At 37.9% G+C, this 25,723-nt stretch overlaps 1 protein-coding gene across 2 annotated transcripts; it reads left to right on the forward strand.

Annotated features, from left to right (window-relative positions):
* The first annotated feature begins 1,720 nt into the window (after positions 1 to 1,720).
* LOC108677642 (otoconin-90) lies at positions 1,721 to 25,331 on the forward strand. Of its 2 annotated transcripts, XM_018165893.2 has the most exons (5): positions 1,721 to 3,000; positions 20,144 to 20,348; positions 20,928 to 21,037; positions 22,163 to 22,292; positions 23,737 to 25,331. In XM_018165893.2, exons 1-5 carry the CDS (start codon positions 2,676 to 2,678, stop codon positions 23,753 to 23,755), a joined length of 789 nt encoding a protein of 262 aa, XP_018021382.2. In that variant the 5' UTR covers positions 1,721 to 2,675; the 3' UTR covers positions 23,756 to 25,331. The 2 variants fall into 2 exon arrangements, with proteins under 2 accessions (XP_018021382.2, XP_047735476.1); XM_047879520.1 differs by having other exon boundaries at positions 22,163 to 25,331.
* Positions 25,332 to 25,723: the final 392 nt, after the last annotated feature.

Here is a 25,723-nt window from a genome sequence, read left to right on the forward strand (position 1 = left end):
ACTTTGTGTCCGTATCAAATTTTTAGGATTCATAGGCCTAGCCAAGATGCTCCAAAGAAACGTGATGGCCATAAAGTAGCAGATCCTCATTCTCTGTTTGTCGGTCCACTCGTTCGGACGAACTTTGGAAAGTGAGTGTATCATTCAATTGATTTAATTTTGTCAGTGATTGAGCTGCGCAAAGGAACAGACAATTTTATAAGCATATCTAAACAATAATTTTAGACTGCAATAATAACTTCCTTTATACTGATGAGCGCTTGACAGCTATATAATGCGGGAAATTAATTTTTGGGAAGACATGCATTAGTTTTGTGTGAAAATTTTCTACGCGTTTGTGCAATTTTACTCGAATAAGAAAAAAGAAGATCAACACTAAGTGTACTTCCTGTGGTATAAGCCAGTGCATCTCTCAAAAACAAGCTCGAGTGCGGAGCAGTATATGTTTTTGTACGTACGTTTTTGTAGTGTACGTACACGCATCACACACTGATTATGTAAGTAGAGTTGTAACGGCTGGATGTACACGACATTGTCATACTTTCACTCTTGTCGACTGCACCTGCAGCTAGCAGCTCCACCCTCCATCCCCCCGCTACTCTCGATCTCGTTGTTCCGATGTGGAATATTTCTTTCGTGCTTCGGCGTCATAGTTCAAGTTCTCTTTGAAAATGACCTGCTAAAATCCTAAAAAGTTTATTAAAGCTAATAAACCTTTATTACAACCAAATGGTAATACAACTGACATATCAAACAGATATTTTCAAACATAATCTTTTTGTTGGCAGTATGCTGGTAGTTCAACCAAGATCATGGTGGTCTGAGGCGCCAGAAATGTAATATTAAAAGTCGACCTATACTTGTAACTTTTTCCCACAACCTACACTGCCAAATTTATCAGCTTTCTTTGAATAGTGCGTTATTTGGCATTGCATGGATTAGCTGAGCAGCGAATTTCATCTTTAAAGTCAAGCGGCAGACGAACAGCAGGCACTTGCGTGGGACGTTCATTTCTGATCTCGTGATTCACGGCACTAGCTTAATTAATTTGTAATCATTTAAAATAAACTACATCTTGTGAAAGAAGTTTCCATATCACTTGGTGATTTTCTCGCTTTTTGCGAAAACATTCATAGTAAAATTTAAACGTTTTGATTGCAAGCATTAAATAAATCTATGTCTGCTGCTACTTTGGAGATTCCTTACAGAATTCAGACAATAGCTGAAATTAGATTCATTTATTAAATATTAATTCTCTATCGCATTTTTTTAACATCCATACTTAGCATCTGCACGTCGATCCGAAATCGTTGCATCCCAAATGGCCCATTATCCATTTGTAGGAATTTGCAAAGGAACAATAACCTTGGTTATAATTAACCTATCTTGGCACGAAATTAATTCCTCATTATATTAGCAGACGATGATGGGTAAAACTATGAGTATAAGATTGCATCTGTTCTTGTATAAAGGCAAAGGAAACATTGCAGGAGAAACTGCACTCTTGGAGTCATGCTTCAAGGTACCTTAGACCTGGTGACCGGTCACTCCTTTATTTGGCCACTAGCTGACCTGGAGATCTAGGAGCTTTGAGTGTCAAGGTCAGTCAAGGTTGGTTGGCGGTTACTTGACCAGCAACTTAGTAGCTGCGGCAGCGAGGCTTGACTGCTACCGAGGGGAGGAGCGAGGGAACTGCGACCCTCAGAGTCTTGCTGCACACGCTTGCGTGAGGAGGTTGTGTGTTGCGTGTGCTCGTCGATTTTTTCACCCTTACGAATAACGAACCCAAATAGTGCAGTGCATTTAATATCAGCTCTTATGACCAATGGAAGCGAGAGATGCCACCTTTTCAACTACTTCTTCCGCACCTTGATCGACTCGACGTGATAAAGGCTAATCAACGAAGTGAACATTTACGCTCGTATCGCATCTATGAAATGCCTTTGTTTTCGGAGACGAAATTTTGCCTCTATTAAAATGAATAGTTATTTTTAATGAATTTAATTGCAGTAATTTTTTTAGAACATCATTCGTGATGTTAATATGACGCTCTTGAAAGTTCTTCTCGTCGGAAGTATTTAACAGTCACGAGCTACTGTAGCTCATTGTCGTGAATTGGTGCATCTTCTATGCGTTAGGAATTTGAAAGTGAGATTACGCTTCGGTGAGCCTTCTTTCAATCTTTGAATGACAACAAATGCAAGCAATTCTTTCCAACCGTTCAGTTTGCTGTTTCTCGAGCCTGGGAAAATGAACAATATGAAATTGCATACAAAAGCGACTCTCCGTTCTTCTAGAGAAGTCTTCGGCTGACACAGAAATTTATTCTACGTTTCTTCCTCGCCCAATTCGAGATTTGTCAAGCAAAGACGCCCTACTACCAAAAAATGTTTATAATTATATAAACATATCCCAACTCTTTAACTCTTCATCATCCCAACATCGCAGTGAATTTGAAACAAGTACATCATATTTTTATCCTTGAAAAACTATCAGCAATATTCAACACAAATGCTTCGCAATTGTGGATTTGTACAAGGTATTGCCCTCGCAGCCGTTCTCTCGATTGGATCAAAACCTTATATAATTCCTCTGCTGCTAACTCGTAGAGCGATCAGCTGTCTACAAGGTAACAATATTAACAATTAAGAAGTCGTCACTAACAACAATCACGTATGGTTCTCCTGCAAACACAGGTTGTATTATGCACAGGAACTGTCAAGAGACCCAATTTAATTCTCCAAACAGCGGATACTATTCAGCGGTATAAAAACATTGGAATAAATCGGAAAATGAATACAGAAACATGCATATGGAGTATTTTGAGTGCAAGCTCGTCCACCGAGGGCATGCAAGGCTCCCTCAGACACTCCAGAGGCATGGCGAGCGGCTCTTCCCTTCCCTCCAGCAGCGTCGTCCGCCTCTTGCTGGGGCTGAGCGTCCTCATGCACGTGGCGCTGCCCGCCGTGCGCGCAGCCCCGCCCCAGAATAACACTTCCCGTGAGTATTACTAGTACTATTGTTATGTATCATTGTGTAGTACTCTTGTAGTATCGTTCTTGTTATTTGTGTAGTTATCGAATAGTAATGTGAGTCGTAATCATGCATTGTAGTTTTGTGTAGCGCCTTTCCACTCCAACACTTTGGCTTAAAAATTCGATGCCTGTTTCTTAAGCTGTTTCTTGATTTTGCCCAAGCATTCATTCGAAAGGTCGTCGTTCACTCATAATCTTCTCTGCCTCATGAGTTTGTCGCATTGCTCACCACAATGCATTTAGATTTGTTACTCCTTGCCTCAATTGAAGTCCACATCGCCATAAGGGCCTCCGGCTGTCTGAGATGCTGTGGACTCGCATTATAACTTGTATATGCGGCCTCCAGCATCTCTGTGACGCAATGTCTGTATCACCTCAGAACGTCACTCTGCCAAGTCTAAGAAATATCACTTGACCTGCAAAATATCATTCATACGCACAAGAAATGTTTCTCGAGTAACTACGATTAAATTTTAGCTGAACATTATTTTTTAAATCTCAGTATATTCCGCCCGAATCGTTTGTCGATTACACAAATATTTAAAAATCGCGTTTTAGATAATTGCAAATCTCTCACTTTTCCTATGGTCTTTAAATTCATTCATATCCTTACTTTTATCTTGGGATAATAAATTATTTTTCTTAATTGTTTTTCATTTCAATCGTTCGTGAAGAAAATTTTCAATCACTCTACTATGTTCGCATGTACTCAAACTAAAATTTATGAATGACCACAAACTCGAACAAAACAGAAGGTTTTGCGTGCTTTGTATTGCGTGTCTCTAACAATTCACGTCATAATATCTACACCAGAATATATCTGAGGAATGGCGATCATGGTAGAGAGCAAACATCCTTTGAGTTTGAATTGCTGTGCAATGGTTTTACGTTTTATGTCACGCAACGCCTCAAGGCGTACGATTGCAACATTGCAAAACTTGCTGCGCCGCTCTGCACGACTGCACGCTTTACAGATGATGTAGTAGGCATCAAGTCTTTCAATGCAATTCTTTTGTCGAATTTTTTTATGTTTGTGAGCATAAACTACTCTAACTTAATATATCAATTGTCAGGAACATTAAATGATGATAAAAGAGAATGAATTATTATTTTAAATACTTAAAATCTTAAAGGAGCTAATTATTGCTGCCGGAACTCTGTTTGTGTGTCCAGCATCATATTAGCACTAAAAATATAACTCAGTACTCACTGCAGTGAGTGACAGAGGGCGCATTTTCTCGTCGACGAAAACTTGAGGTCACGGACAGACGGACGGACGGACATGGCGAGTACAGTAGTGCATTTTTTCCATAAATGAGAAAATGCGCTAAAAACACTAAGGAATCGACTCACTGAATCCCAGGCATTGTGTGAAATGTTAACTATCACTTTATATTTTACACAGAAATTATTATAAACTGGTGTTTGCCCCAAGCTATTTTGAATGGAGAACTTAAAGAAAGTTAATCATTATTTAAATCAGCTTTACATTCCAAATTGTTAATCACATTCAAACCTGGCAATGTTGTTGTATGCGTCCAAGCTGATGGTAATGCTGCACAGCCGCTGTGCAAATCTCCCTACAAAGGCCGCTCAACAAGTTTATTGAACGCAATTACACATTGCCTCGGGTATTTTTACTCCTCAATTCAGTGCAAATGTCATATGCGAACTCAATTTTTGCCAGCCTTATTCAATCGAAAATTTTTATGGATGGATCTCTAAAGTTTCAAATCATACCCTTAACACATACTTTACTAGAGTTCATCAGTTATGAACGCATCTCTAATTACTATTACTTTTGATCCCCCTGCTATCATAACAATTTCACACATGAGTTCTCACGGTAATTATATTTCCGTTTCGCACACTTAATTACGAATGTTTTCACAAGACATAGGTCTCTTGAACATGATTATTGCGCAAAGCATTAACTTTTCCAGTGAAACACCTCACATGTCTGACTCCCTGCTATGTATTGTCAACAACCAACATCTTGTTCAAAGCTGCGTGTCCACAGCGCCGGCGCAGTTAGCATTGATAGAGGAACAAATTAGCAGACGTGGCCGGCGTAGCTGCAGGATATATGGCTAAAGAATTGCAGGATATATGGCTGAAGGATTGCAGGATATATGGCTGAAGGATCGTAGGATATATGGCTGAAGGATTGCAGGATATATGGCTGAAGGATTGCAGGATATATGGCTGAAGGATTGCAGGATTTATGGCTGAAGGATTGCAGGATATATGGCTGAATGATCGTCGGATATATGGCTGAAGGATTGCAGGATATATGGCTGAAGGATTGCAGGATATATGGCTGAAGGATTGCAGGATATATGGCTGAAGGATTGCAGGATATATGGCTGAAGGATCGTAGGATATATGGCTGAAGGATTGCAGGATATATGGCTGAAGGATTGCAGGATATATGGCAGACGTGGCCTGCAGGTCGCGGCTGTGAGAGGCCAGGGCCGAGGAGCCTGACTCGCAAGGTCGGCTGCGCGTGCATTACACAAGCGCTCTCGCTGCTGCGCCGCGCGCCTTACGCAATCCGCAAAATATCACATCCGAGAAATGGAGCAAGTTTGGCGTTGGATTCAGCCGACATTACTTGACCAGTTAGTGCTGAATGAAGTGAAACTAATGGGGTCTGTAGCTAAGAAAGTAATTAATTAAACAGTTTGTTCATGCACAGTTAAATATAATGAGTAATTATTACGTGATTGTGAACGTATGTTGTGCACGCGAATATTTTAGTCGTCTCATACAGTTCTGGATGTATGAAACTCAAACTATTTGGCAAGCCTTGCGAACCCATAATTTGGGATATCTGTCATGATTCGTCGTTTACTCTTCCTTTCCAACCACCTGAAAGTTGTTGGGTTCTTGCAGTGCGTCAACTTTATCTCAGTTAAATCGAGCAAAACATGTTGCTTTCCGTTTTATAATATCGCTTCATTAATTCCATGACCACTGTCTTTCACTTGCATATTAATTTATCCTAGCAATAAATCAATCTTTCAGCGTAACAACACATTGCAGTTGGAAATAAAACTAGTGACCTCAACGCGTATCAAGCACAAATCCTCTTTCCTTCTGTTTCGATCATAAATTTCGGAATAGTTATCCGCATCCAAATTAGTATACCAAGCTACAATGCCATTCCAGAGTGAATACATGAATACAACGTTAGATTTACACGATATGCACATTTATGGTCAAACATTAAAAGTTTGCACTTAAAAAATACTTAATGAAATTGTTAGCAGTTTTTACATATTGCATGCTGTTGGTGTTGTTAAGCTCAAGATCACCTATGCAAACAAATAAGCAAAATTTTATACAAATCGCGCCTGTTCAAAAACAACAATTTGTAAGGCTTTTCTGTACATAATCGTTGAGCTTAATTTCACTCTGACCTCTAAATCGTGTATAGTTTACTGTTCGACTAAGTTATTTGTTGAAACTAGTCTCATGAATAGAACTAACTTAATCGTATGAAACAACTATGACCTTTCTAGGACCGGTTACATCGTACGGTCAAGGTTCAGCGTCCAGATCCTAATATGTCGACCGTCACCGAGCGTTTGTGGCCTCCTCATCGGTCACTATAGGCGCAGTCACTTTAACCTTCGTGTGTAAATGAAGAATATTCCGTCTTAGGGTCTGCTCATCTGGTGCCAGTTTGGACAGATATGAGGTTGTTTAGAGATTAGATATGATTTTGCGTAGATTAGATATGAGGTTGTTTCCTATCAAATTAAGTGGAATTATTGGAAACTAGTTGCTATTTGGAATGTAAGATAGATGTAATTTATTCCCAAATTTATTTTCTTATCGATCATAATAAAAAATGAGCCAATGTATTACCAGCATTTTATCGGCCTAGGAAGTTGACAATTAACAGAGTCTAGCTACACAGTTTTCGTAATAAGGAAAACCTTGGTTCAATTTCAAGGTCCGCCGTGCATACAATCTACCACTCGAGCCATTGTGCGGATCAGAGACTTACTTCGTATTCTTCCTTCACTTTGGCACGTTCCTTCTTTCCCAGTCTTCTTTCTCATTAAATGTGCTCATCAAATCAATAGACAGGAAGTAAAGCAGTCGCGGAAACCTGTTGAAATATGGAGACTTGCCTCAAAACCTTCAAGCAATAACTTATATTCGTTTAAATACATTATTACAAGCAAAATATTTTTACATTTACCATCAAAAATCGACCACCAGACTTGATAATCTCTGACCGCAGTGCTGAGAGAGTGTACGTCATGCACAGAGCCTTGCGTCGTGATCGCGAGGTCTGACCAACAAATTACAGCCTCTTCTTGGCCACTGAAGACCACTGATCGTCATCGTCATCACAGCAGATCTGACCACCTCCCTCACACATGACGCTACCAGCCACCGTGACGTGCAGGGTCACCGCTTCAAGCACCCAATCTAGGACACTGGCACCTCTACCTGATGCCAAGCACTGAGGTGCCCGGTGACGACCTTCGTTGTTACCTCGTTTCTGTGCATTAGTAGACATTACATAATGTTTGAAATACGTATAGGTTACGAGAAATAATAACCTTCGGTGATTGGCATTTTTTAGAGGTAAAAAATTATACAAATACTCATGTTTCGTTAATGTACCATCGACATGTATACGTTGGCTCATATGATCAAATCGGTGCGAAAAATATATTTATGTGATGACTAGCCTGCATGGCCAGAGGACATAATTTATCATGAGTTTAAAAATTTACGCATATACCGTAAGCTTTATGGAAAGCTTAAAATAACCTACATCAATGCAACAAAAACTGAGTTCTTGAGTGTCATTTGCAACTTTGTCAAGTCCCTGCGCATTATCTCTTGAAAATTGATGAGCCGTGAAGTCATATTTTCGGAATCATTATTCTACGCAGTTAACCGCTGATGCAAGCAAGGTCAGGAGGATTGTTCTTGACCTGTACGATTAGTGATCAGTTAACCAAGCCTATTTTCTGTTCGATGATTATGAAACTCCCAGCGCCATCACGGGAATGCTTCACTCCCCCACGTTGTGAACTTACCCTTAAATTACAAAGATAAATTTACCCTTTCAGATTATGAATAGCAGGAGTGAAACTAATCACTAGATTTTTCAACGCATGTATTGTTAGCATTTAGAATAATATAACAATTTTCAAAATTGTGATATTATTTATTTTTATATTGTGATATTATATTATTTTTTATCGAAATTTCGAAATTGAAGAACTTCCATTTGAACTGCGCGAGTACAATATCTGCTACATAATGTCAGGGTAGCCAGACGTTTTCCGGAAGACATTATTTCGGTAATTTGAGAATCCCGGTATTCCTGATCCAGACATTGAATCTCGTCATCCCGAACCCCGATATTTCGATCGAATTCAGCTGATAATTTTTTAACTTAAGTTCGTAAAGTGAAGAAATGCCCGTTGAAACCCACATTTAGCACGAAACTCATTCAAACCCCTTTTACTAATTTAACTGAAAATTTAATAGTATAGTTTGAATAAAATTTATATTTACAAAATTAAAATTTATTTATAAAATTTTAATCTCACCCTCTCCTTCATTTCACAATACATTGCTACTCCACCATAATACCAGTCCGTTCGTTCCTAAAGGTGATATCCTGATACGATAGTTACAGTATATATCGTGTATACGCTGTCCCAAACAGCTCCTATGTATTTCCAGCGCTTGGAAGCAAACACAAACGTTGAGAGATGTGTAATAGATTGACGGAAGTGTGTTATTGTTTGACGAATGGTGCTGGAAAAATATATAGTGGCCTCACAGTAGCTCTACACTAATACCAACCCTGTACTGATCGAATAACTTTTTTATTGGAGGTAAAATCACCAGACATTGAAAAATGAGTGCAAAGGTAATATTAAAAATTAAAATGTTTTTTTTTAATTTTGTAACCTTGATTAAATTTATGAATAAAATGTTCAAGATTTCTCAAAATTGCAAAACGGAACTTGAATTCTGCGCTAAATATGGAATAAAACGGGATTTTCTTTAATAAACTCACTGAAATTTCAGAATATTTCGCTGGATTATAATGAGGTTCGAGATTAGGAAATCCGTGATGACAAAATTCAGGAAAGAAACATCCAAAATTTTCGAAAATTGCAAATTTTTGAGAGATGAAAATTTTCAATTTCCATCCTTCTACGTATATATGTATATTTCTGTGCATAACTTATTCACCTGCTAGTTGCCCCGGTGCTACAAAATCACACGCAGAAATAACATCAATCGAAAAAGAGTACTTTTGAGACCTAATTTAGTGAGGCATAGTAAAAATGAGATCCGAGTAGTTTTAACACAACTTATCGAGCTTATTGCAAAATTTCATGTAATTCTACCCGAGTAACAATTGTCGGAACAGACGTTTTCCTCTCAACTTTAATAGATTAAAGACAATGATAATATCATAATTAACCAATACAATTTTCAAACTCAAATATTACTTTGGCGTTTCTTACGATAATTTTTACTGTCAAATATAATTGGTGATGCGCGTTCATATGTCACATATAGTGTTGCTAGGAAGTGCATTTGTTATCTAAAACTCGATGACAACACAATATACGAGTCAAAGGCAGCGCTTAACAGTTCATCATAACTTTTCCAAGGGTTTTATTGAACATTGTTATCGTAATTATGAGCCACTGTTGCTGACCTTTAGATTCCAAGAGAAGCAATGAGTGTCGACGGCTGACGGTCGTGTGAGACACGAGTTATTATCTAATTATGACGCGTGTCAAGAACTTGTTACGGGAACATTGCTAGCTAGACCGGTGCGTATGTGTCTTATGTGTTGAATCTGTTACCGAATCTTTGTGTTCAAGTCTGAAATATTTCTGAATCTGATTATGCTCAGGTGGAGTTATGCGATATTCATAACTGGTGATTTTGTTTGTTCTGTTAAGACTTTTTTTAAACACTAGCGATGAACGTGATACGTAAGTAACGTAACTAGCTGAAGTGGTGCAATGCTTTTTGAAGCTGTGAGCCAGTCCTTGAAATCTTTTCCACGAAACGTTGATAACAGGAATGTAGAGTTTGTTTCTAATGTAGCACTTATGTTCTGAAGAGTGGGGTTTGTTTCTCAGATCTTATGTTGTTACCGATATTGTGTGATTTTAGTCGGAGTGAATTGCTTGTTTCGTAAATTTGATGTTGATTATTGAACTAGCATTTTTTTATGAATCGAAAGTGCGTTTTTCACATGAGTAGTGGGATTTCAACTGGATTTTAATGTTTGCTTCTTAAATAAAATAATTTTTAAATAAGTAGTCAGTTTCTACTATTTTCAACTGAAATGGTGTAATGATAATTATGTGCGAAGTATTTACATTATTTTTTTTAACAAAACTTGCGTGTATATCTCAGATGAAGTGCATTTTTGCCTAAGAATGGCTATGTTACATTAGCGTGCACTTATTATTTAGATATTTCTGACAGTTGTAATATTTGTTTTGGATTCAAATGGCAATTTTTCTTGCCTTATTCAAATGGTTATTGTGTCCGTATAGTGGAAGTCGACGTGCTAAGATGTAATGATTGTAACGCATACTTTCACTTTCTTTATTTCAGCCGCAATCCGCCCTCCTTATTGTTCATGTTCTTCCTGTAGATGATTTATATTACTACAGGGTGATTCGAAAAAGTTCCTTTTTTTGTATTTCGCGCCAAGCAGCCAGATATTTTGAAAAATTGACGAAAATTATTTCATGCAAAAGACAAGGTTATAATGTTTTATGTTCCGCCTAGTCTGTTGCTACTATGCATTTTACAAGTGAGCAGCGTACGTTTGCTGTCGAGGCATACTTTAGTTATAGCCGTGCTACTATCGCTTCTCAACGAGTACTCCGTACTCGGAATGCGCCTCACCTTCTTGGGAGGTGATCTTCTTTGGCCGGCCCGATCCCCCGATTTGGCTTCGTGTGATTTTTTTATGGGCTCATCTTAAATCGTTTGTTTAAAATAACTGTCCATGGAACCTTCCTCATCTCAAGAACAACATACGCCAACCAATAGTCAACATACCCGTCAATATGCTTCAGCGAGTTGAACGGAACTTCAAAAATTGACTAACTGAATGCATTGACAATGGGGGCCGTCATTTGTCTGACTTCATCTTTAAAATGAATGATACAAAAATTCAGGTACTCTTTTAAAATTAAATTAGTGCCGTTTTGCACGGCAGCAGTCGATTCTAAGTATTTCGTGATATTAAACGATAAATTGTTTAATTTATATTTTTTTCTCTATTGCGGTATTTTGTTCGCGAGCAGGTTGAGTGACAAAAAGAATATTCAACCTTTATTGATTACATGTACTGAAGACGAAAGGTCGCAAATAAGGCGCATCTGTTGATTTTCGTTGATTTTATGAATAGTATTATACTTAAATTGCAAATCTGGTAGCCAGGGTTCATCAACAAACAATCTCTCTTAGCGGCTGTATAATCATTAAATTATTCAAGAAATCTCTAATTTTATCAATTGGCAGAAATCTATTCACAGAACCTGACCGAGTTAAGAATTTCTATAATTTTTATAATGGAGGATAGTATTATTCCAGAGGTCTATCTTATTTTCAAATTAAATGTTACAGATAACATCACTAATTAATCATTCATATATAACTTTGCTCAATTTTATTGTTAGAATTGTTTTAAAAATTTGCCTTACCTGCGGCTCATCAAGCGTAAGCAACATATCGTGGGTTCGAATATTTAATCCACAGGATGAGTACATCGATCGCGGGATTTGTTAAACGTTCCCTAAAGATTTTCACCGTATATTGTTCCCATTGCAGCGAAGTTCGAACTAAAACATATTCTATACAAAAAGAATAATTTTCTCACGCTGTGACCGAGTTTGGCTTCATTGAACCGTGACGAGCGAGCCAGCGTTCCCTGCGACAGTCGGTCGTCAGCACATTTGAAAGCGCCAGTAGCCTTGACAGCTGCGTCAGTGGGCGCTACTAAATGGCTGACAGTTCGGTTCACGAGACTCCATATGTATAGTGCAGCTGTAATATGAGCCGTATTTTGGAGTCGGTGATTCAATGACATATTACAGCTCATGCAGGGACTAACAGCACAGTTCGTGCAGTGACTAACAGCACAGCTCGTGCAGGGACTAACAGCACAGCTCGTGCAGTAACTAACAGCACAGCTCGTGCAGTGACTAACAGCACAGCTCGTGCAGTGACTAACAGCACAGCTCGTGCAGTGACATCGCCTGCTGAATGACCAGAGATTCCACACAGACATGTCGAAAAACGGCTCTCAATGACAAGTTTTTGAGCCACAATTATTGTTGCATGATCTTTTTCACCGCAATTGTTAAATGACCTTTTTGAACCGCAATTGTTTAAGGAATTTTTTGAACCGTAATTGTTTCCTGATCTTTTTGAACCGTAATTTGTTCCTGATCTTTTAAACCGGAATTGTTTCCTGATCTTTTTGAACCGTAAACGTTTACTGATATTTTTGAAAAGTAATTGTATCCTGATATTTTTGAACCGCAATTGTTTCCTGATCTTTTTGAACCGCAATTGTTTCCTGATCTTTTTGAACCGTAATTGTTTCGTGATCTTTCGTGAAAACATTGAGCTGAGCTCTGAGGAAGTATCTCAGAGCAGAAGTATCTGGAAAGTTGAAAAAAGTATCTAAATGATTGTGAATTAAAAAAGCTTAGAATTTTTTTCATTTAGAGGCCAGCTAGTATATTCGAGATTATAAGTATTATTATTGAATGTTTGAAGAGACTTCTGTGACCGTCAATTTTTGGATTGATGCGACCTAGAGATCGGTTCGGAAATTAAAAAAGAAAAGCTGAAGTTTTACCTCTAACTTATGATTTAATGGAAACCGGAAATTGATATAAATCAAACTTTAATATCAGTCAAGTCTGACTAGTAGGAAAAATTAGTAAGGGACACCTGACCTGAAACTATTCAAGAGCAAAAACTCTCGTGTGTTGAAGATTTGAGGATTAAATGTAAGGCGTGGATTGCACATCGATGTGTATAACTCGTGGGGCTGATGCAGCGTGCACGAGAAGTCGTGCGTCTTTAAGAATGTATTATATTCAGGGAAACAAAACATATGGATGCAGCCATACATGTCCACACTGTGATAATGTTTCGTGCCGAGGTTTAATTAAAAAGCTTTACCCACATGAAAGTTTTATTATTAACTTAATGGTGAACTAGCTAAGAGCTCAGGAGCGGCAATAATTGGGACTGGCCTCTTCTTAGGTCGATTCCCTACAAGAAACAAAGTCTAGCATAAGTTTAATAACTTAAATAATTGCACCTTATCTAAAATTAGAAATGAATTCTTGGGATTTACACACAGAATATTCAACACTTGGAAACGCAGTAAAATTAAGTACACGCCACTAGAACATACCTCTGCAGATGCTGAACTACGCGGGCACATCCCTTCGTAACCCCTTCAGGTAAGTTGGCACCATGTTCGCTATCTGCTACGGGATCGTCAAACCGCTCTAATCGCGTCAGATCGAACAATACGGTTTGCTCTTAGTCTTTATGCTGCTTTTAAGAAGATCGAACAAAATATTCTGATTTGACCCTACATATTCCTACACACACAAATCCTTTGATTGTCGGAATTTCGGAGGGCCGTGAGCTCGCAGGATACACGATGGAGATCTGCAGGATTTGTCCATGGCGTAATCTCGCTGGAATTATGGTGTGGTCGCACGTTCTGATTTAATTTTAAACTTACTCTTGTTTTCAAATTGTACGTTTCATCATTTTAACGGATCTCAGTGCTTAACTTTTTTTGGTTCAAAGGTTCTAGGCCAATTTTCAAGGAATGGACGACGAACGTTCCTAATTACGACTGTGGCTTTATTAATGAAAGAATAGAGGTGGCGAAAATTTATTTACGATGTCATTTTTAATAATCAACATCTATGGGAAAATATAATTTAACCTGAAAACATTCTGTTATAACATATATCTGCCGGCATTCAGAATATCAATTTACACGCCAATAATTAAAAACAGAATTTTTTCTCTTGGACACCACCTCACGGTGCAAATCATTCTGATCTACATTACAGTTCTAATTTCCTCAATGTATTGCGATGTGAGTTAACAAATTAATATTCCTGATCTCCATTACACATGGCCAAGTCGAAAAAGATTGCATCGGTTGGTGTCGACTGCCGTTCTTTGTACTGCATAAAATCCTAATCCTAAATTTAGACGCTTTTAATTTATTGGCTTCGATAATTTGCTTCATTAAGAACAATAACTCTTTGTGGCATTTTTATTAAATCCACCAGGGTTGATAGCCATTTCACAAAGATCATAATGTGAAAGTTCTTGACAATATAACCTTAAACAGTAATTTTTCGGTCGGTTACACAACATTGAATTGGTTCTCTGTGCGAGTCTTTACTGAAAAAACGTGCTCGTGTCAAGGTCAGTTCTTTATGACTGACTATAGAGAGCATTTTTTTGTAACCAAAACTGACCAAGAACTGAGCTGGGAAAGAAATCATTCCAACTGATTTTGTTGACATAGATATAAGAGTATCTGTATATGGCTTACAACGCTGTTTGAGCGGGATATTTGCGAAAAATTTACCAAATAATAGGCTTTGCAGTAGAGCTACGGCATGACGAATGCAGTTCAACCAGTAATTTAGGTCCAATAAAAGATGATTCATGTATAATCGAGCAATATTTCCAGTCCTCAGCGAGATTTATATCCTTCGGATGTCTCACATGCCACTGAGTTGAGGATAATTGGGGTTTATTTAAAGCAAACCTCGCAAACCAGCTCCTCCCGTACAGCTGATCTGGACGAGTTTTTGCGCTTTAGTATGACCGAACTGAGCAAAAAGTTTTATGTAAGATGCTGAGGGGTCATGACCACCTCAAAGAACGGTCATTGCCGTCTGCGCTATTTATTTCAGTGCCATTGTATAAAAATTTATTGCGTGCTGACGCTAAATTGAATGATAATGTTTGATAATCTTTTCAGTTTTCATTATGTTATTAATTTAATCTAGAGTAGATGGAATTTATGTTAATCTGTTAATGATTGCTTCTGAATGTTGGAAAATTGCAATCATTTGATTCATCGCCTAAGGAAGGAATGCAACCTCACAGCAACATCCCACTGCTCTCAGAAATTTAATATAATTATTTTACAGAGTCGAAACTCATTTTACATGCGGTCAAGAGCATTTAACACCTGCAGCAACGGTTATATAGTTTCGTGTGTATAGCGTCATAATGGTCGCGTATTGCCGCAACCGTATAGACATTACCTCATCCTTTCTTTGCACCATGACGTGCAGTCTCAACACTGACCTTAAGAAATGGCAAAAAACGTTGGAAAAAAAACTTGTTGCTGCGGAATGATTCTCGCACTTCAGTTTACGTAGAGTCTCAGCAAACAGTTCTTAGGCAATAGTCTTAAACTGTCTTGCAGTAATAGATAAATATGATTATATTTCTCAATTGGTTTTGAACAAATGGGCTTTATGGAAATAGGAAGGTCAAATAAATTTGTAAAGGGACAAAATTTCTGGTCAATAAACCATTACAACATGAATAAAATTCGTTTATTGTATGTGCTTCAAGTTTTGTTTCATATATGTTCTAATATAGTTCCTAAACTCTGGTTTTAATAATTATGGGTGTTTTGCAAATAATTCACCGACGACGCCTCAAATTGCCAGTCTGTGCTTGATAATTTGTGTTTTATGACCACTTGCTACGTTGTGCATGGCATTACTAACGCTACATCACATTCATTACTAACGCTACATCACATTCATTACTAACGCTACATCACATTCGTTGCTTGATATTTTGTGCTTTATGACCACGTGCTACGTTGTGCATGGTGCTGTGCATGGTTGGTCAGGAGTACACATTATAAGAGACTACAATATCATCGCATTGATGAGGTCATCTTTATTTACATTAATGTCAATTGTCAACTCTCACAGAATTCTGAATAAGATGGAGCGTTGTAAAGTTCAAAGGAAAGCAAACTTAAATTCAGTCACTGAGACGCCCTGGCCGAGGCAAACAAGTGGAAGGCAGTGAAAAGGTTTCGTCGAAAGGAAGCTACTGCAAGGGAGAGCCTCTCACTTTCCTTCTTTGAAAAAAACGGGTAAAAAAATAGATTTTCTTTCTGCAACTCTGCGCCTGTTGTCCTTGACTGGACACCATAACTTTTTACTTGCAGCACTTATCACATCAAACTAATATCATTAGTTTGCTTAAATCGCAAGTTCATCAAGAATTTAGGAGCTAAGAAAACTTCACGTAAATTCACCATATCGTCATTAAAAACGGATCGGAGACCAAATCCATCATTAGTTAAAAATATGTTGAATGCGAATACCATCAGAAAGGAAAAGCGAAAGTGCACACGAAGGAGTTATCTGCGAATAGAGAAAACGACGCTGGAATATATGAACTTAACGGTTTACGATTCCAAGAGGATTTGAACTATAATAAGCATTATTGGACAAGTTTTCCACTGTACATTAATAAGCAAGGTGTCCATTAGACCAGATTTCCATGAAACGACTCTAAAATCCTTACTTGAATCTACATATATTTTTGAACTGATGATACAGCTGATATTCGAAACGTTTTCAATGACGATATGGTGAATCTACATGTCGTTTAATTTGCTTTGCATTTTTTCCATCCTGTTCATACACTCGGTTGTTTTCGTAATTATTCCATGAGCATTAGAAACTTTTTTCGAACTCACTCGTACGCAAAAACTTTTTTCATGTAATACGTAGCTTTATTTAATATGCCTTAATATTTTACACAATCCTCATCATTATTTTACGGCAAGTTCCTTTCGATTACTTTTCTAGAGCAGATGTTCAATCAATTAAACTAGTCCTGTCTTAAATGTCTCATAGAGAATATTTAATGAAGCGAAGATTGATGAAGCATTAATAAATAATCACCTATTTGAGGTAAATTATTTTATGAATATTTTCTTTAAAAAATAATATCTTGAAAGATATTATGGATTAAATAAATTAATAATTTATGATCAGGTAAACGATCACGATACCGACGTTGTAAACTTTATACGGAAAACAATCAGGATATACCGAAGTTGTTAACTTTATCAGGTAAACAATATGAATGCCGAAGTTAAATTACGTTCACATAATCCTTTAAACAGTACGTTTTAACGAGCAATTATTTATTCAATATGCAACTAGAATGCATCAAAGACTGAATAAAAAAATTAAATTTACCTATAGCGTGAGAGTTCAGTATCACAAGAAACTCTTTCTTTTCTACCTCACTTTGGTTTAATTTTTAAATTAAGCTCACATTCAAGAACAGAATGTACATTCCAATAATGAGTCTGCCTATTGACAGAACAAACAAGCTCTGCGATACACGATACGGCCTTGCCTGTACAGCCTGCATACACGATACTGTCTTGCCTGCACAGCCTGCATACACGATATGGCCTTGCCTGTACAGCCTGCATACACGATACGGCCTTGCCTGAACAGCCTGCATACATGATACGCCTTGCCTGCACAGCCTGCATACATGATACGCCTTGCCTGCACAGCCTGCATACACGATACGGCCTTGCCTGCACAGCCTGCATACACGATACGGCCTTGCCTGTACAGCCTGCATACGCAATAATTTATGCAGATGTAACAACGCACATGAAATTCGTAAAAGGTATTTAATATAAATAGACTTTCAATTGCTGAGCACAAAATGCCATCAATGCTTGCACTACGAATGATCAGGAAATCCAACCGGATGAAAACTAATCTGTATTGGCAGAATTTACAGATTTTCAAACGCTCAATTTAAATTTTGCATCACCATTTTCACCATTTTTTCCTTTATTGCTTACTGAGTTGAACGTTTTTGTATCAGAATATTTTCATAAGTCAAGAATTACTTTAAAAGTAATCAAATCAGCAATTGCGGGTTGGCTAAAAAGCGTTGGGAGCCTCACAAAATTAGTTTGCAACGAAATTTTCAATTCCAAATTCTAAAAATAATCCTCCTCTTCTTTGGGTGAAAATACAAAAAATTATTCATATTATTTACTTATTTTTAATTAAGGCCTTCAAAAATGTCTTGTAGATTTCGAGTCAGAACATAGAAATTAGAATTTTAGAATCCACAGCGATATCAGCCTTGAAGTTCTTTCTTCTTTCCAGCCTTGCGTATCCAGAAGTCTCCACGCTAGGAAGTAATAACGTACGTAGTCCAAGACATTCCATCACACCGATGTTCGGTGTCACTACAACGCGTTCGTGACACGCTCGAATGGGACGCAAGATGTCGCGGTGTCAGCCCCACTCTTCCTAGTTATGTTATTGTACTCACTGTGTGTCGGAGTAGTGCAATGTATCACAGTTAAACTACAACAAATATAATGCTCACTACGTGTCGGAGTAGTGCAATGTATCACAGTTAAACTACAACAAATATAATGCTCACTACGTCTCGGAGTAGTGCAATGTATCACAGCTAAACTACAACAAATATAATGCTCACTACGTGTCGAAGTAGTGCAATGTATCACAGTTAAACTACAACAAATATAATGCTCACTACGTCTCGGAGTAGTGCAATGTATCACAGCTAAACTACAACAAATTTAATGTACTGCTCACTTCTGTTGAAAGATTAACGGACTCCAGTGCACCAAGCTGGACTGTGCTTATCAAACGTTGCCTGTCAGACATTTTCACGTATCAGTGCACTGTATACCAAAACAGAAGTATTAAATTTAAGCTTAACAGAGCGGCCTAAAACAATATAGCAGTATATACTATGATACTATTATTATTTTTGAAGCTGATTGCCTGTTTACTGAAGAAAAAATATTCCAAATCCAAATTTTGTCATCACCGCGAGCGCAACTCGAGGAGGCGACCAGAGCGGCGGTGGGGGTCTTGCTGCTGAACTTCTGATGGATCTGAGGTCACTAAATCACTAGGATGATGGGTTCATTCAATATGTTCATGCTGCATAATGGGGTGAATTAGGGAGTAAAAGATTCATGTGAATGAATCGAAGAATGAAGTATTCAATAAATTAAGTTTTATCTAGAAAATTAAGTAATTAAATTGAAGGCGACTAATTAAGGCAAGAGAAAGTGATTAAAAGTTCGCTTCATTCATGGAATGAACTGAAAAATAATAGTTGCCAGTTTTTATTGCTGCATTTCTGTCGCTGCAGAAGTTGAGAGAGAAAGCACAGCGTAATTGTAACCGATATCTACTATTAATAAGACTGCCGATCATTTTTTATCGTCAATCAATAGTAAGCAGGAATCGTTTCTAGTTACCCTGGCTACGAAAACCCCTTATATAAGTTTGCGATGACAAATCTATTGCTCTACTGATTGTTGATTCCCCAACATTTAGGTATAATGTAAATAATAAATTTAAAAGGATTGAAAACCTGTTGAATACGAGCATATTTCATTCATGTTCACTTCGGATTGTAATGAAACCCAAAAGAGGAGCAAGGTTTGTTAGTGTCGTGCAGGGTGAGGAACCTGAATTAAATCAGAAGTTCTTTACATCTCTCAAACTTTTTTTTAAATCTGCACATTTGATGTCTATGTTTTTTTTTTGCTGATCTTCTATCAACTATGATATAAAATAATTGATATTTTAATATTCATTATGCTTGCTTCTTCCAATCTATATTATGATGTTAATCTGCCATGAATATTATAAAATACATTTGGCCACTATTCCAGCCAAACAAATTTTAATGATGAACCATTTTAAAACTCATAATATTAATTCAAATGCATATAGGTACTATTTATAACCCATTACATATTGCGTCATCCAAGTCATTTAATTAAAGTTGCATTTGGCACAGATGCAACATAATTAACCTGACCATTTTCCAATTCCAGACGCATTATTCAGCTTCTAAATGAGCTGAGCGTGGAAACACTGTACATGGATCCAAATATAACACCCGTAGATTCTCTGACGCTGACGGTGATATGTCCTTGGTTGTTGCAGAAGCTGCAGAGAACCTAACACTGAGCACCGCGTCGCCGGATACGGACGGCAGCGGCAGCGTACGAGGCACAAGGAGTAGACGGTCTGTCAAGGACCTGTACAACATGCTTACCTGCTCCACAAACTGCGACCCGCTCTCCTACAAAGGATACGGCTGCTACTGCGGCTTCATGGGCGCCGGCGCGGTCGTTGACGGCATTGACAGGTCAGGGGCGTAATGTGATCTAATTCTCATATATATTCTCATGCCCTTTATCTTTGATTTAGTTATTGAAGTCCGGTTAAATTTTAACCTTTTCGCTTCTAAGCGAGCTTACTTTTTTGTAACTTTGGGCGTTTTCAGAATAATTTCCTGCTTAAAGTCAACTCTATCTCAATGGAGTTCATTTTAATTATTATGCCTGCTAATTTAATGAATCAAAACATGCGAACTATTATTAACATGTGAAAACCATGACAGCAAAAATAAAGTTTACATGATCTAACTAATTGTGAGAGTAAATGTTGTTTATGATGTCACCAAGTGATTACATAAAATTAACACTTAATTATATTCTATACAAAATGTTCTAAAAATTACGGGAAATTCACCAACGAGTGAATCTCCTCTTACAAAAAAGAGAGCACAATAAACACGCAAGAATATCCTATGATTTTGTGCACACAGAAACTTCATACATGAACTAAACTTTTTCTCAGTAGAGTTCATTACGAGAAATGAAAGCAAGCCCTGTGCTTCTTTTACACTATTAATATATTATGACATTTGTTCTTGACTTGGCAGGTGCTGCAAAATTCACGACTGGTGCTACGAGACGGCAAGGCAATGCTCGGGACTACAGTGGTACATGGCTCCTTACGACTGGCACTGCTATTATGGGCATCCTATATGTGGTGAGTCTGACCACTGGTACTGCTATTACGGACATCCTATATGTGGTGAGTCTGACGACTGGCACTGCTATTATGGGCATCCTATATGTGGTGAGTCTGACCACTGGTACTGCTATTACGGACAGCCTATATGTGGTGAGTCTGACCACTGGTACTGCTATTACGGACAGCCTATATGTGGTGAGTCTGACGACTGGCACTGCTATTACGGACAGCCTATATGTGGTGAGTCTGACGACTGGCACTGCTATTATGGGCATCCTATTTGTGGTGAGTCTGACGACTGGCACTGCTACTAAGGACATCTTTTATGCGGCGAATTTAACGAACATCTCGGCTGGCACTACATATCTAATGCCGTTCTTTATGCGGCGAGTCATACGGCGGGTAAAGCTGCCATAGCCGTCCAATATGCGACAGGCATTCCGGTGGTCAATCAATCGTGAGAAATTGTTACGTTCAACACTAATACACAATGCTCCTTAATTGTTCAGCTTAAGGGAAGAAGAAATGCCTTCGGTTTTTCGAAACACTCTACTATTGACAAGAAGGCAATCATGCGTTGGTTCCTGATTCGAAGTGGAATAACAGTCGCTGATTTTTTTTCTTCCATGGACGATCAAAATGTTCTCGGTTATCCTATAAGAGCGTCATTTGAAAGACATTGCATTTTCATGTCACATAGAAACAGCAGAGGAAATATCTTTTCACTGTGAGGCAAGCAAACAAATTTGAGCCATAAATCTATCGTTGTGACTCAATCAGCATGTCTGCTGCATGAGGAATGTGAGTTCTCTTATATATGACAATGTTAACGTTTTTTTTTGAACAATAATGCACAGTGGCATCAATAACTTTAGGAAAGTAGAACCTTTGGAAGTTTCATCTATGCATAAATTACCTACGTCCTAAAATTATACCTGCATTCGGTATGTTATTCAGTTGTTAGAATCTTGCGCGTTTTTTCCGATCTGCCACAATTACACATAAAGATATTGCAGTCAACTCTTTAAGAAAGGTTGAACTACAAAGTTTTTTTAGTTTGAAGATATTGCAGTCCACTTTTTAAGAAAACTTGAACTAAAATGTTTTTTCACTTAGTTTTAAAAAGTTTTTGTTGAGCAGCTCCTGCGCCGCGCTGGCGCCGACGGTCCTGCGGCCAGCAGCTGTGCGAGTGTGACCGCGCGTTCGCCGAATGCCTCCGCCACCAGCCGTGCCCAGGACCGAAGGCGATGTGTGTGTCGTCCCCGTGGAGGTTAGCACAGAACGTCTTCATGGGCGTCGTCGGTAAAACAGGCTTCGAGCATGCCGACAACCTCCTCTACTGATCCAGTCGCGCTAGTCTTGCCTTCCTCCTCACGTCAAGTTGTCTGTAATAACCATCCCCAATGATTTTATTGATAGACACCATTCACCAACCTCAATGATCGTATTGATAGACACCACCACTAATGATTGTATTACTTTTATAGTCATCATCCATAATGATTGTAATGATAGTCAGCACCCCTAATGATTGGAAAAGAATTCACTACACGCAATGATAACAAAAACAATAAACGGAAGCCGGTGAAAACGTCACTGGTTCGTTTCGGTGCACTTCACGAATGTCGTTTTTCTAACTTGCTTGATGTTCCTGAATTAATAATTCGAGAGGGAAAGTTCCTTACACTTTTTCGACTGCCAGTCTATTTTAGTCCTTTTCCAATTTTATATTAAAATAAATTTCTGTCATTAGAACTAAACTGGTTGCATGAGTGTTTGCCATATACGATGCATTTAAAGCGCATGCTGAAATGCATCTCGTATAGAACCTACCGGTAGCCCGCTCCTGTTGACCACTCATTGATCTAAGCAAAAGTTGCTCGTCGTTGCAGCAAACTCGCTTAAATTGCAACTCTTTTCTTGACAATATCAAGCCCAGCATCTAAGCACCACACAATTACTGCAATGAATCATTTGAATTTTTCTGTGTATCAACGAATCTGACACACAAATTGCTTTCATGTTTCGTGGAATTGGTAAAATCGTAAACTGCGTTTGTGAATCTCAGTTTTTCAGTGGCTTCGGTGCTTCATCATATTTTTGGCGGTTAATCCTTAGTGATTCGAATAAACCCATATGAGCCCTCTGCACATGGCATGCTTTGATGTTTCCTGCACTTACTCCTCAAAAACGCAATCTCTGCACCTACCGTCTTCGTTATTACTTCAGTATTGCAAGTAGCTTCTGTCACATGTGCTTGCTGAAATGCCGCCTAATCGGTCTATTAAATTTATTTTGATGAGTTCATACATAATTAATATCGTTGCTTATTCATCAGTGCGTTAGAAAATATTTAAGCTGCTTTGTGTAGTTTTCCTAACGCTTGTTCCTATCAGAGATGTCGCGATTGCACCATTAATGAGATACGTAATACTATGACGCAGTTAATATTTAAAATATGCGTCATGCACAAAATACTGTGCGGATCTAACATATTGTTTGGAATTTTACTATATTTTTGGTTGTTGCACATCTAATCCATTGTTTATGTCCCACTGTTTTGCTTGAGCCAGATTTTAGAGTCCTACTCTTTTGATTGACCACTGTTGAGCCTAAATCTCGAATTAGTTAGATGCTTGGACTGGTATTTTCAGAGCACAAATTTACGTTTGTTTGATTCTCTCTCTTAAGCTCAGTATTAATATTGTCTTTAGATCATCGAGATCAAGCTGAGTGGCGTTCGAGCTGCATGTCGTGATGCGGCTCATATGTTCACCGCTTAATAAGGGCTCGAAGAGACAAGAACTTTTGACAAGAATTTGTGGGTGTGTCATTTTTTACAATGCTTGCGGATTTAGATAATTGCTAATTAATCTCGAGTTGGCTTCATTCCCAAAATCATTCGAAGTTATTCATAATGATTCATGGGAATGGCTCTTCATTTTTTCGGCGTTGCGCTCAAGTCTTTCGTCTTTTGTTTGATTTGTCCACGTTGCTGAGAAGCCAAATTCACGTTGCTTACATAATTACTCGAGGGGCTTGTACATGGAGTGTCCTCGGTTTCATGGAGAATACAAGTAATGCTAATGTCCACTTCTGTTTCGAAGTAGCGCTCAAATTATAATGAGTTAACTAAATTCATGAACTGAGGGTCGGTTATCACACGGTTAAGCTCAATGTCAACGTGTGGCCGTAATCTGAATGCAAGGGAAGCTCGCGCATCACTGACTCAAAGTAAAGGATGCGATGGTAGAAATCACTCATCAGATACTCAGTATTTTGTAAGAAGTGGATTCTCAAGTCAGTATTTTTTTATAGTAAAAGTAGGACGCATCGCTCAATACATTTTGCTGGTTGAGAGGTAGTACTGAGGAGACACGCTTGTTTATTTTCATAATGATGCCCTCATGAAAATAAGGGCATCACTAAGGTCCGACTATTGACTTAAACAACCTTATTAACAATCGTCTCTTTCTGATTCAAGCCGAAGCAAATCAATTATTGATCAATTTTTTTCTGACCCTGTGACGTTCAATTATTGCTATGTTTACATGCATTATTTATTTCAATTACAAACGATATCATCCATCATCACTTTGTTCTAGCTCTAATAAATTGATTCTGGCAATTCGTCCGGATTTTGCTGTCAGGTATTATTTTGAATTAGGTTATTCTAGTGATGTGAACTTCGGTATTGCGTCCCTGCAGCATCGGCCACTGCGGTGATTACTAAAAGAAGTTAGTTTACTTAATTTTACACTGAATATGACCGGATATTTTGCTATGGTAAACTAATATTAAATAAAATTGTGCTACAAAGAATATTTTTTCTGAACATAAATTTAATGATGAAAAAGTCCCTTCTTACTCAATTAGGACAAGTTTTCTCTTAATTAAAGTCTTAAATAAAAGTTTGGTCGAATTAGTAATTAATACGGATCTGGTGTCGGGCGAAGACAGTTCGTCTTAAGCTATTGCGATGTCAGTTTTGTTAGGGATATGTATTGCTGGGGATGACCGAGCTGTCTCGTGATGTCCCGGCATTTGCGCTTTTGAAGTTCTGCGTTACTTGCGAAAGCTTCCAAATGACTTGAATTCATCTAGCAAGAAACTAATCACTATGACTGCTGCAGGATTTTTTCATGTCAACAAATTGCCCGGTTCAAAAGTTCAGCCAAATACATTACGATAACTGCCATTGTGTTAACGACGACACGCATATCTATAATAATTGTGTATAATATTACTGCAACATAAATATTTCGCGGGCATTATATATATGAAGTTCTGTTTAATGTAATAAAAGATAAATGAACTACAGTGTTTCAAACTCCTCAGTATGCAGGAATTAAAAGTGCGTGAAAGGTTTAGTTTGAGAAAAGGATTGGATTCGCATCGCGTTGGGTATTTTGGTCACCAAAAATTATATATGACATCAACTGTTTATTATATATAGCTTCTTGAAATTCGATATTCTATTTGTCAGCGATCTTAATCAAAATCATGATCGTCTTTCATCTCTCTAGCACAACGTAATTTTATGGAATTCAAATGAAATAAACAAGTTTACAATTACCTTCATTCAACGTTCAACAAAAACAATGAACGCAATAATTCCACCACTGAAACATATTTGGCTAATTCAAATTTCCATAGAAGTTTTACATTTTTGAGGCGTTCATTTATATATTATTTTTGGCT

Source organism: Hyalella azteca, unplaced genomic scaffold (assembly GCF_000764305.2).
Source record: "Hyalella azteca isolate HAZT.00-mixed unplaced genomic scaffold, Hazt_2.0.2 contig3241, whole genome shotgun sequence".
NCBI lineage: Eukaryota > Metazoa > Arthropoda > Malacostraca > Amphipoda > Hyalellidae > Hyalella > Hyalella azteca.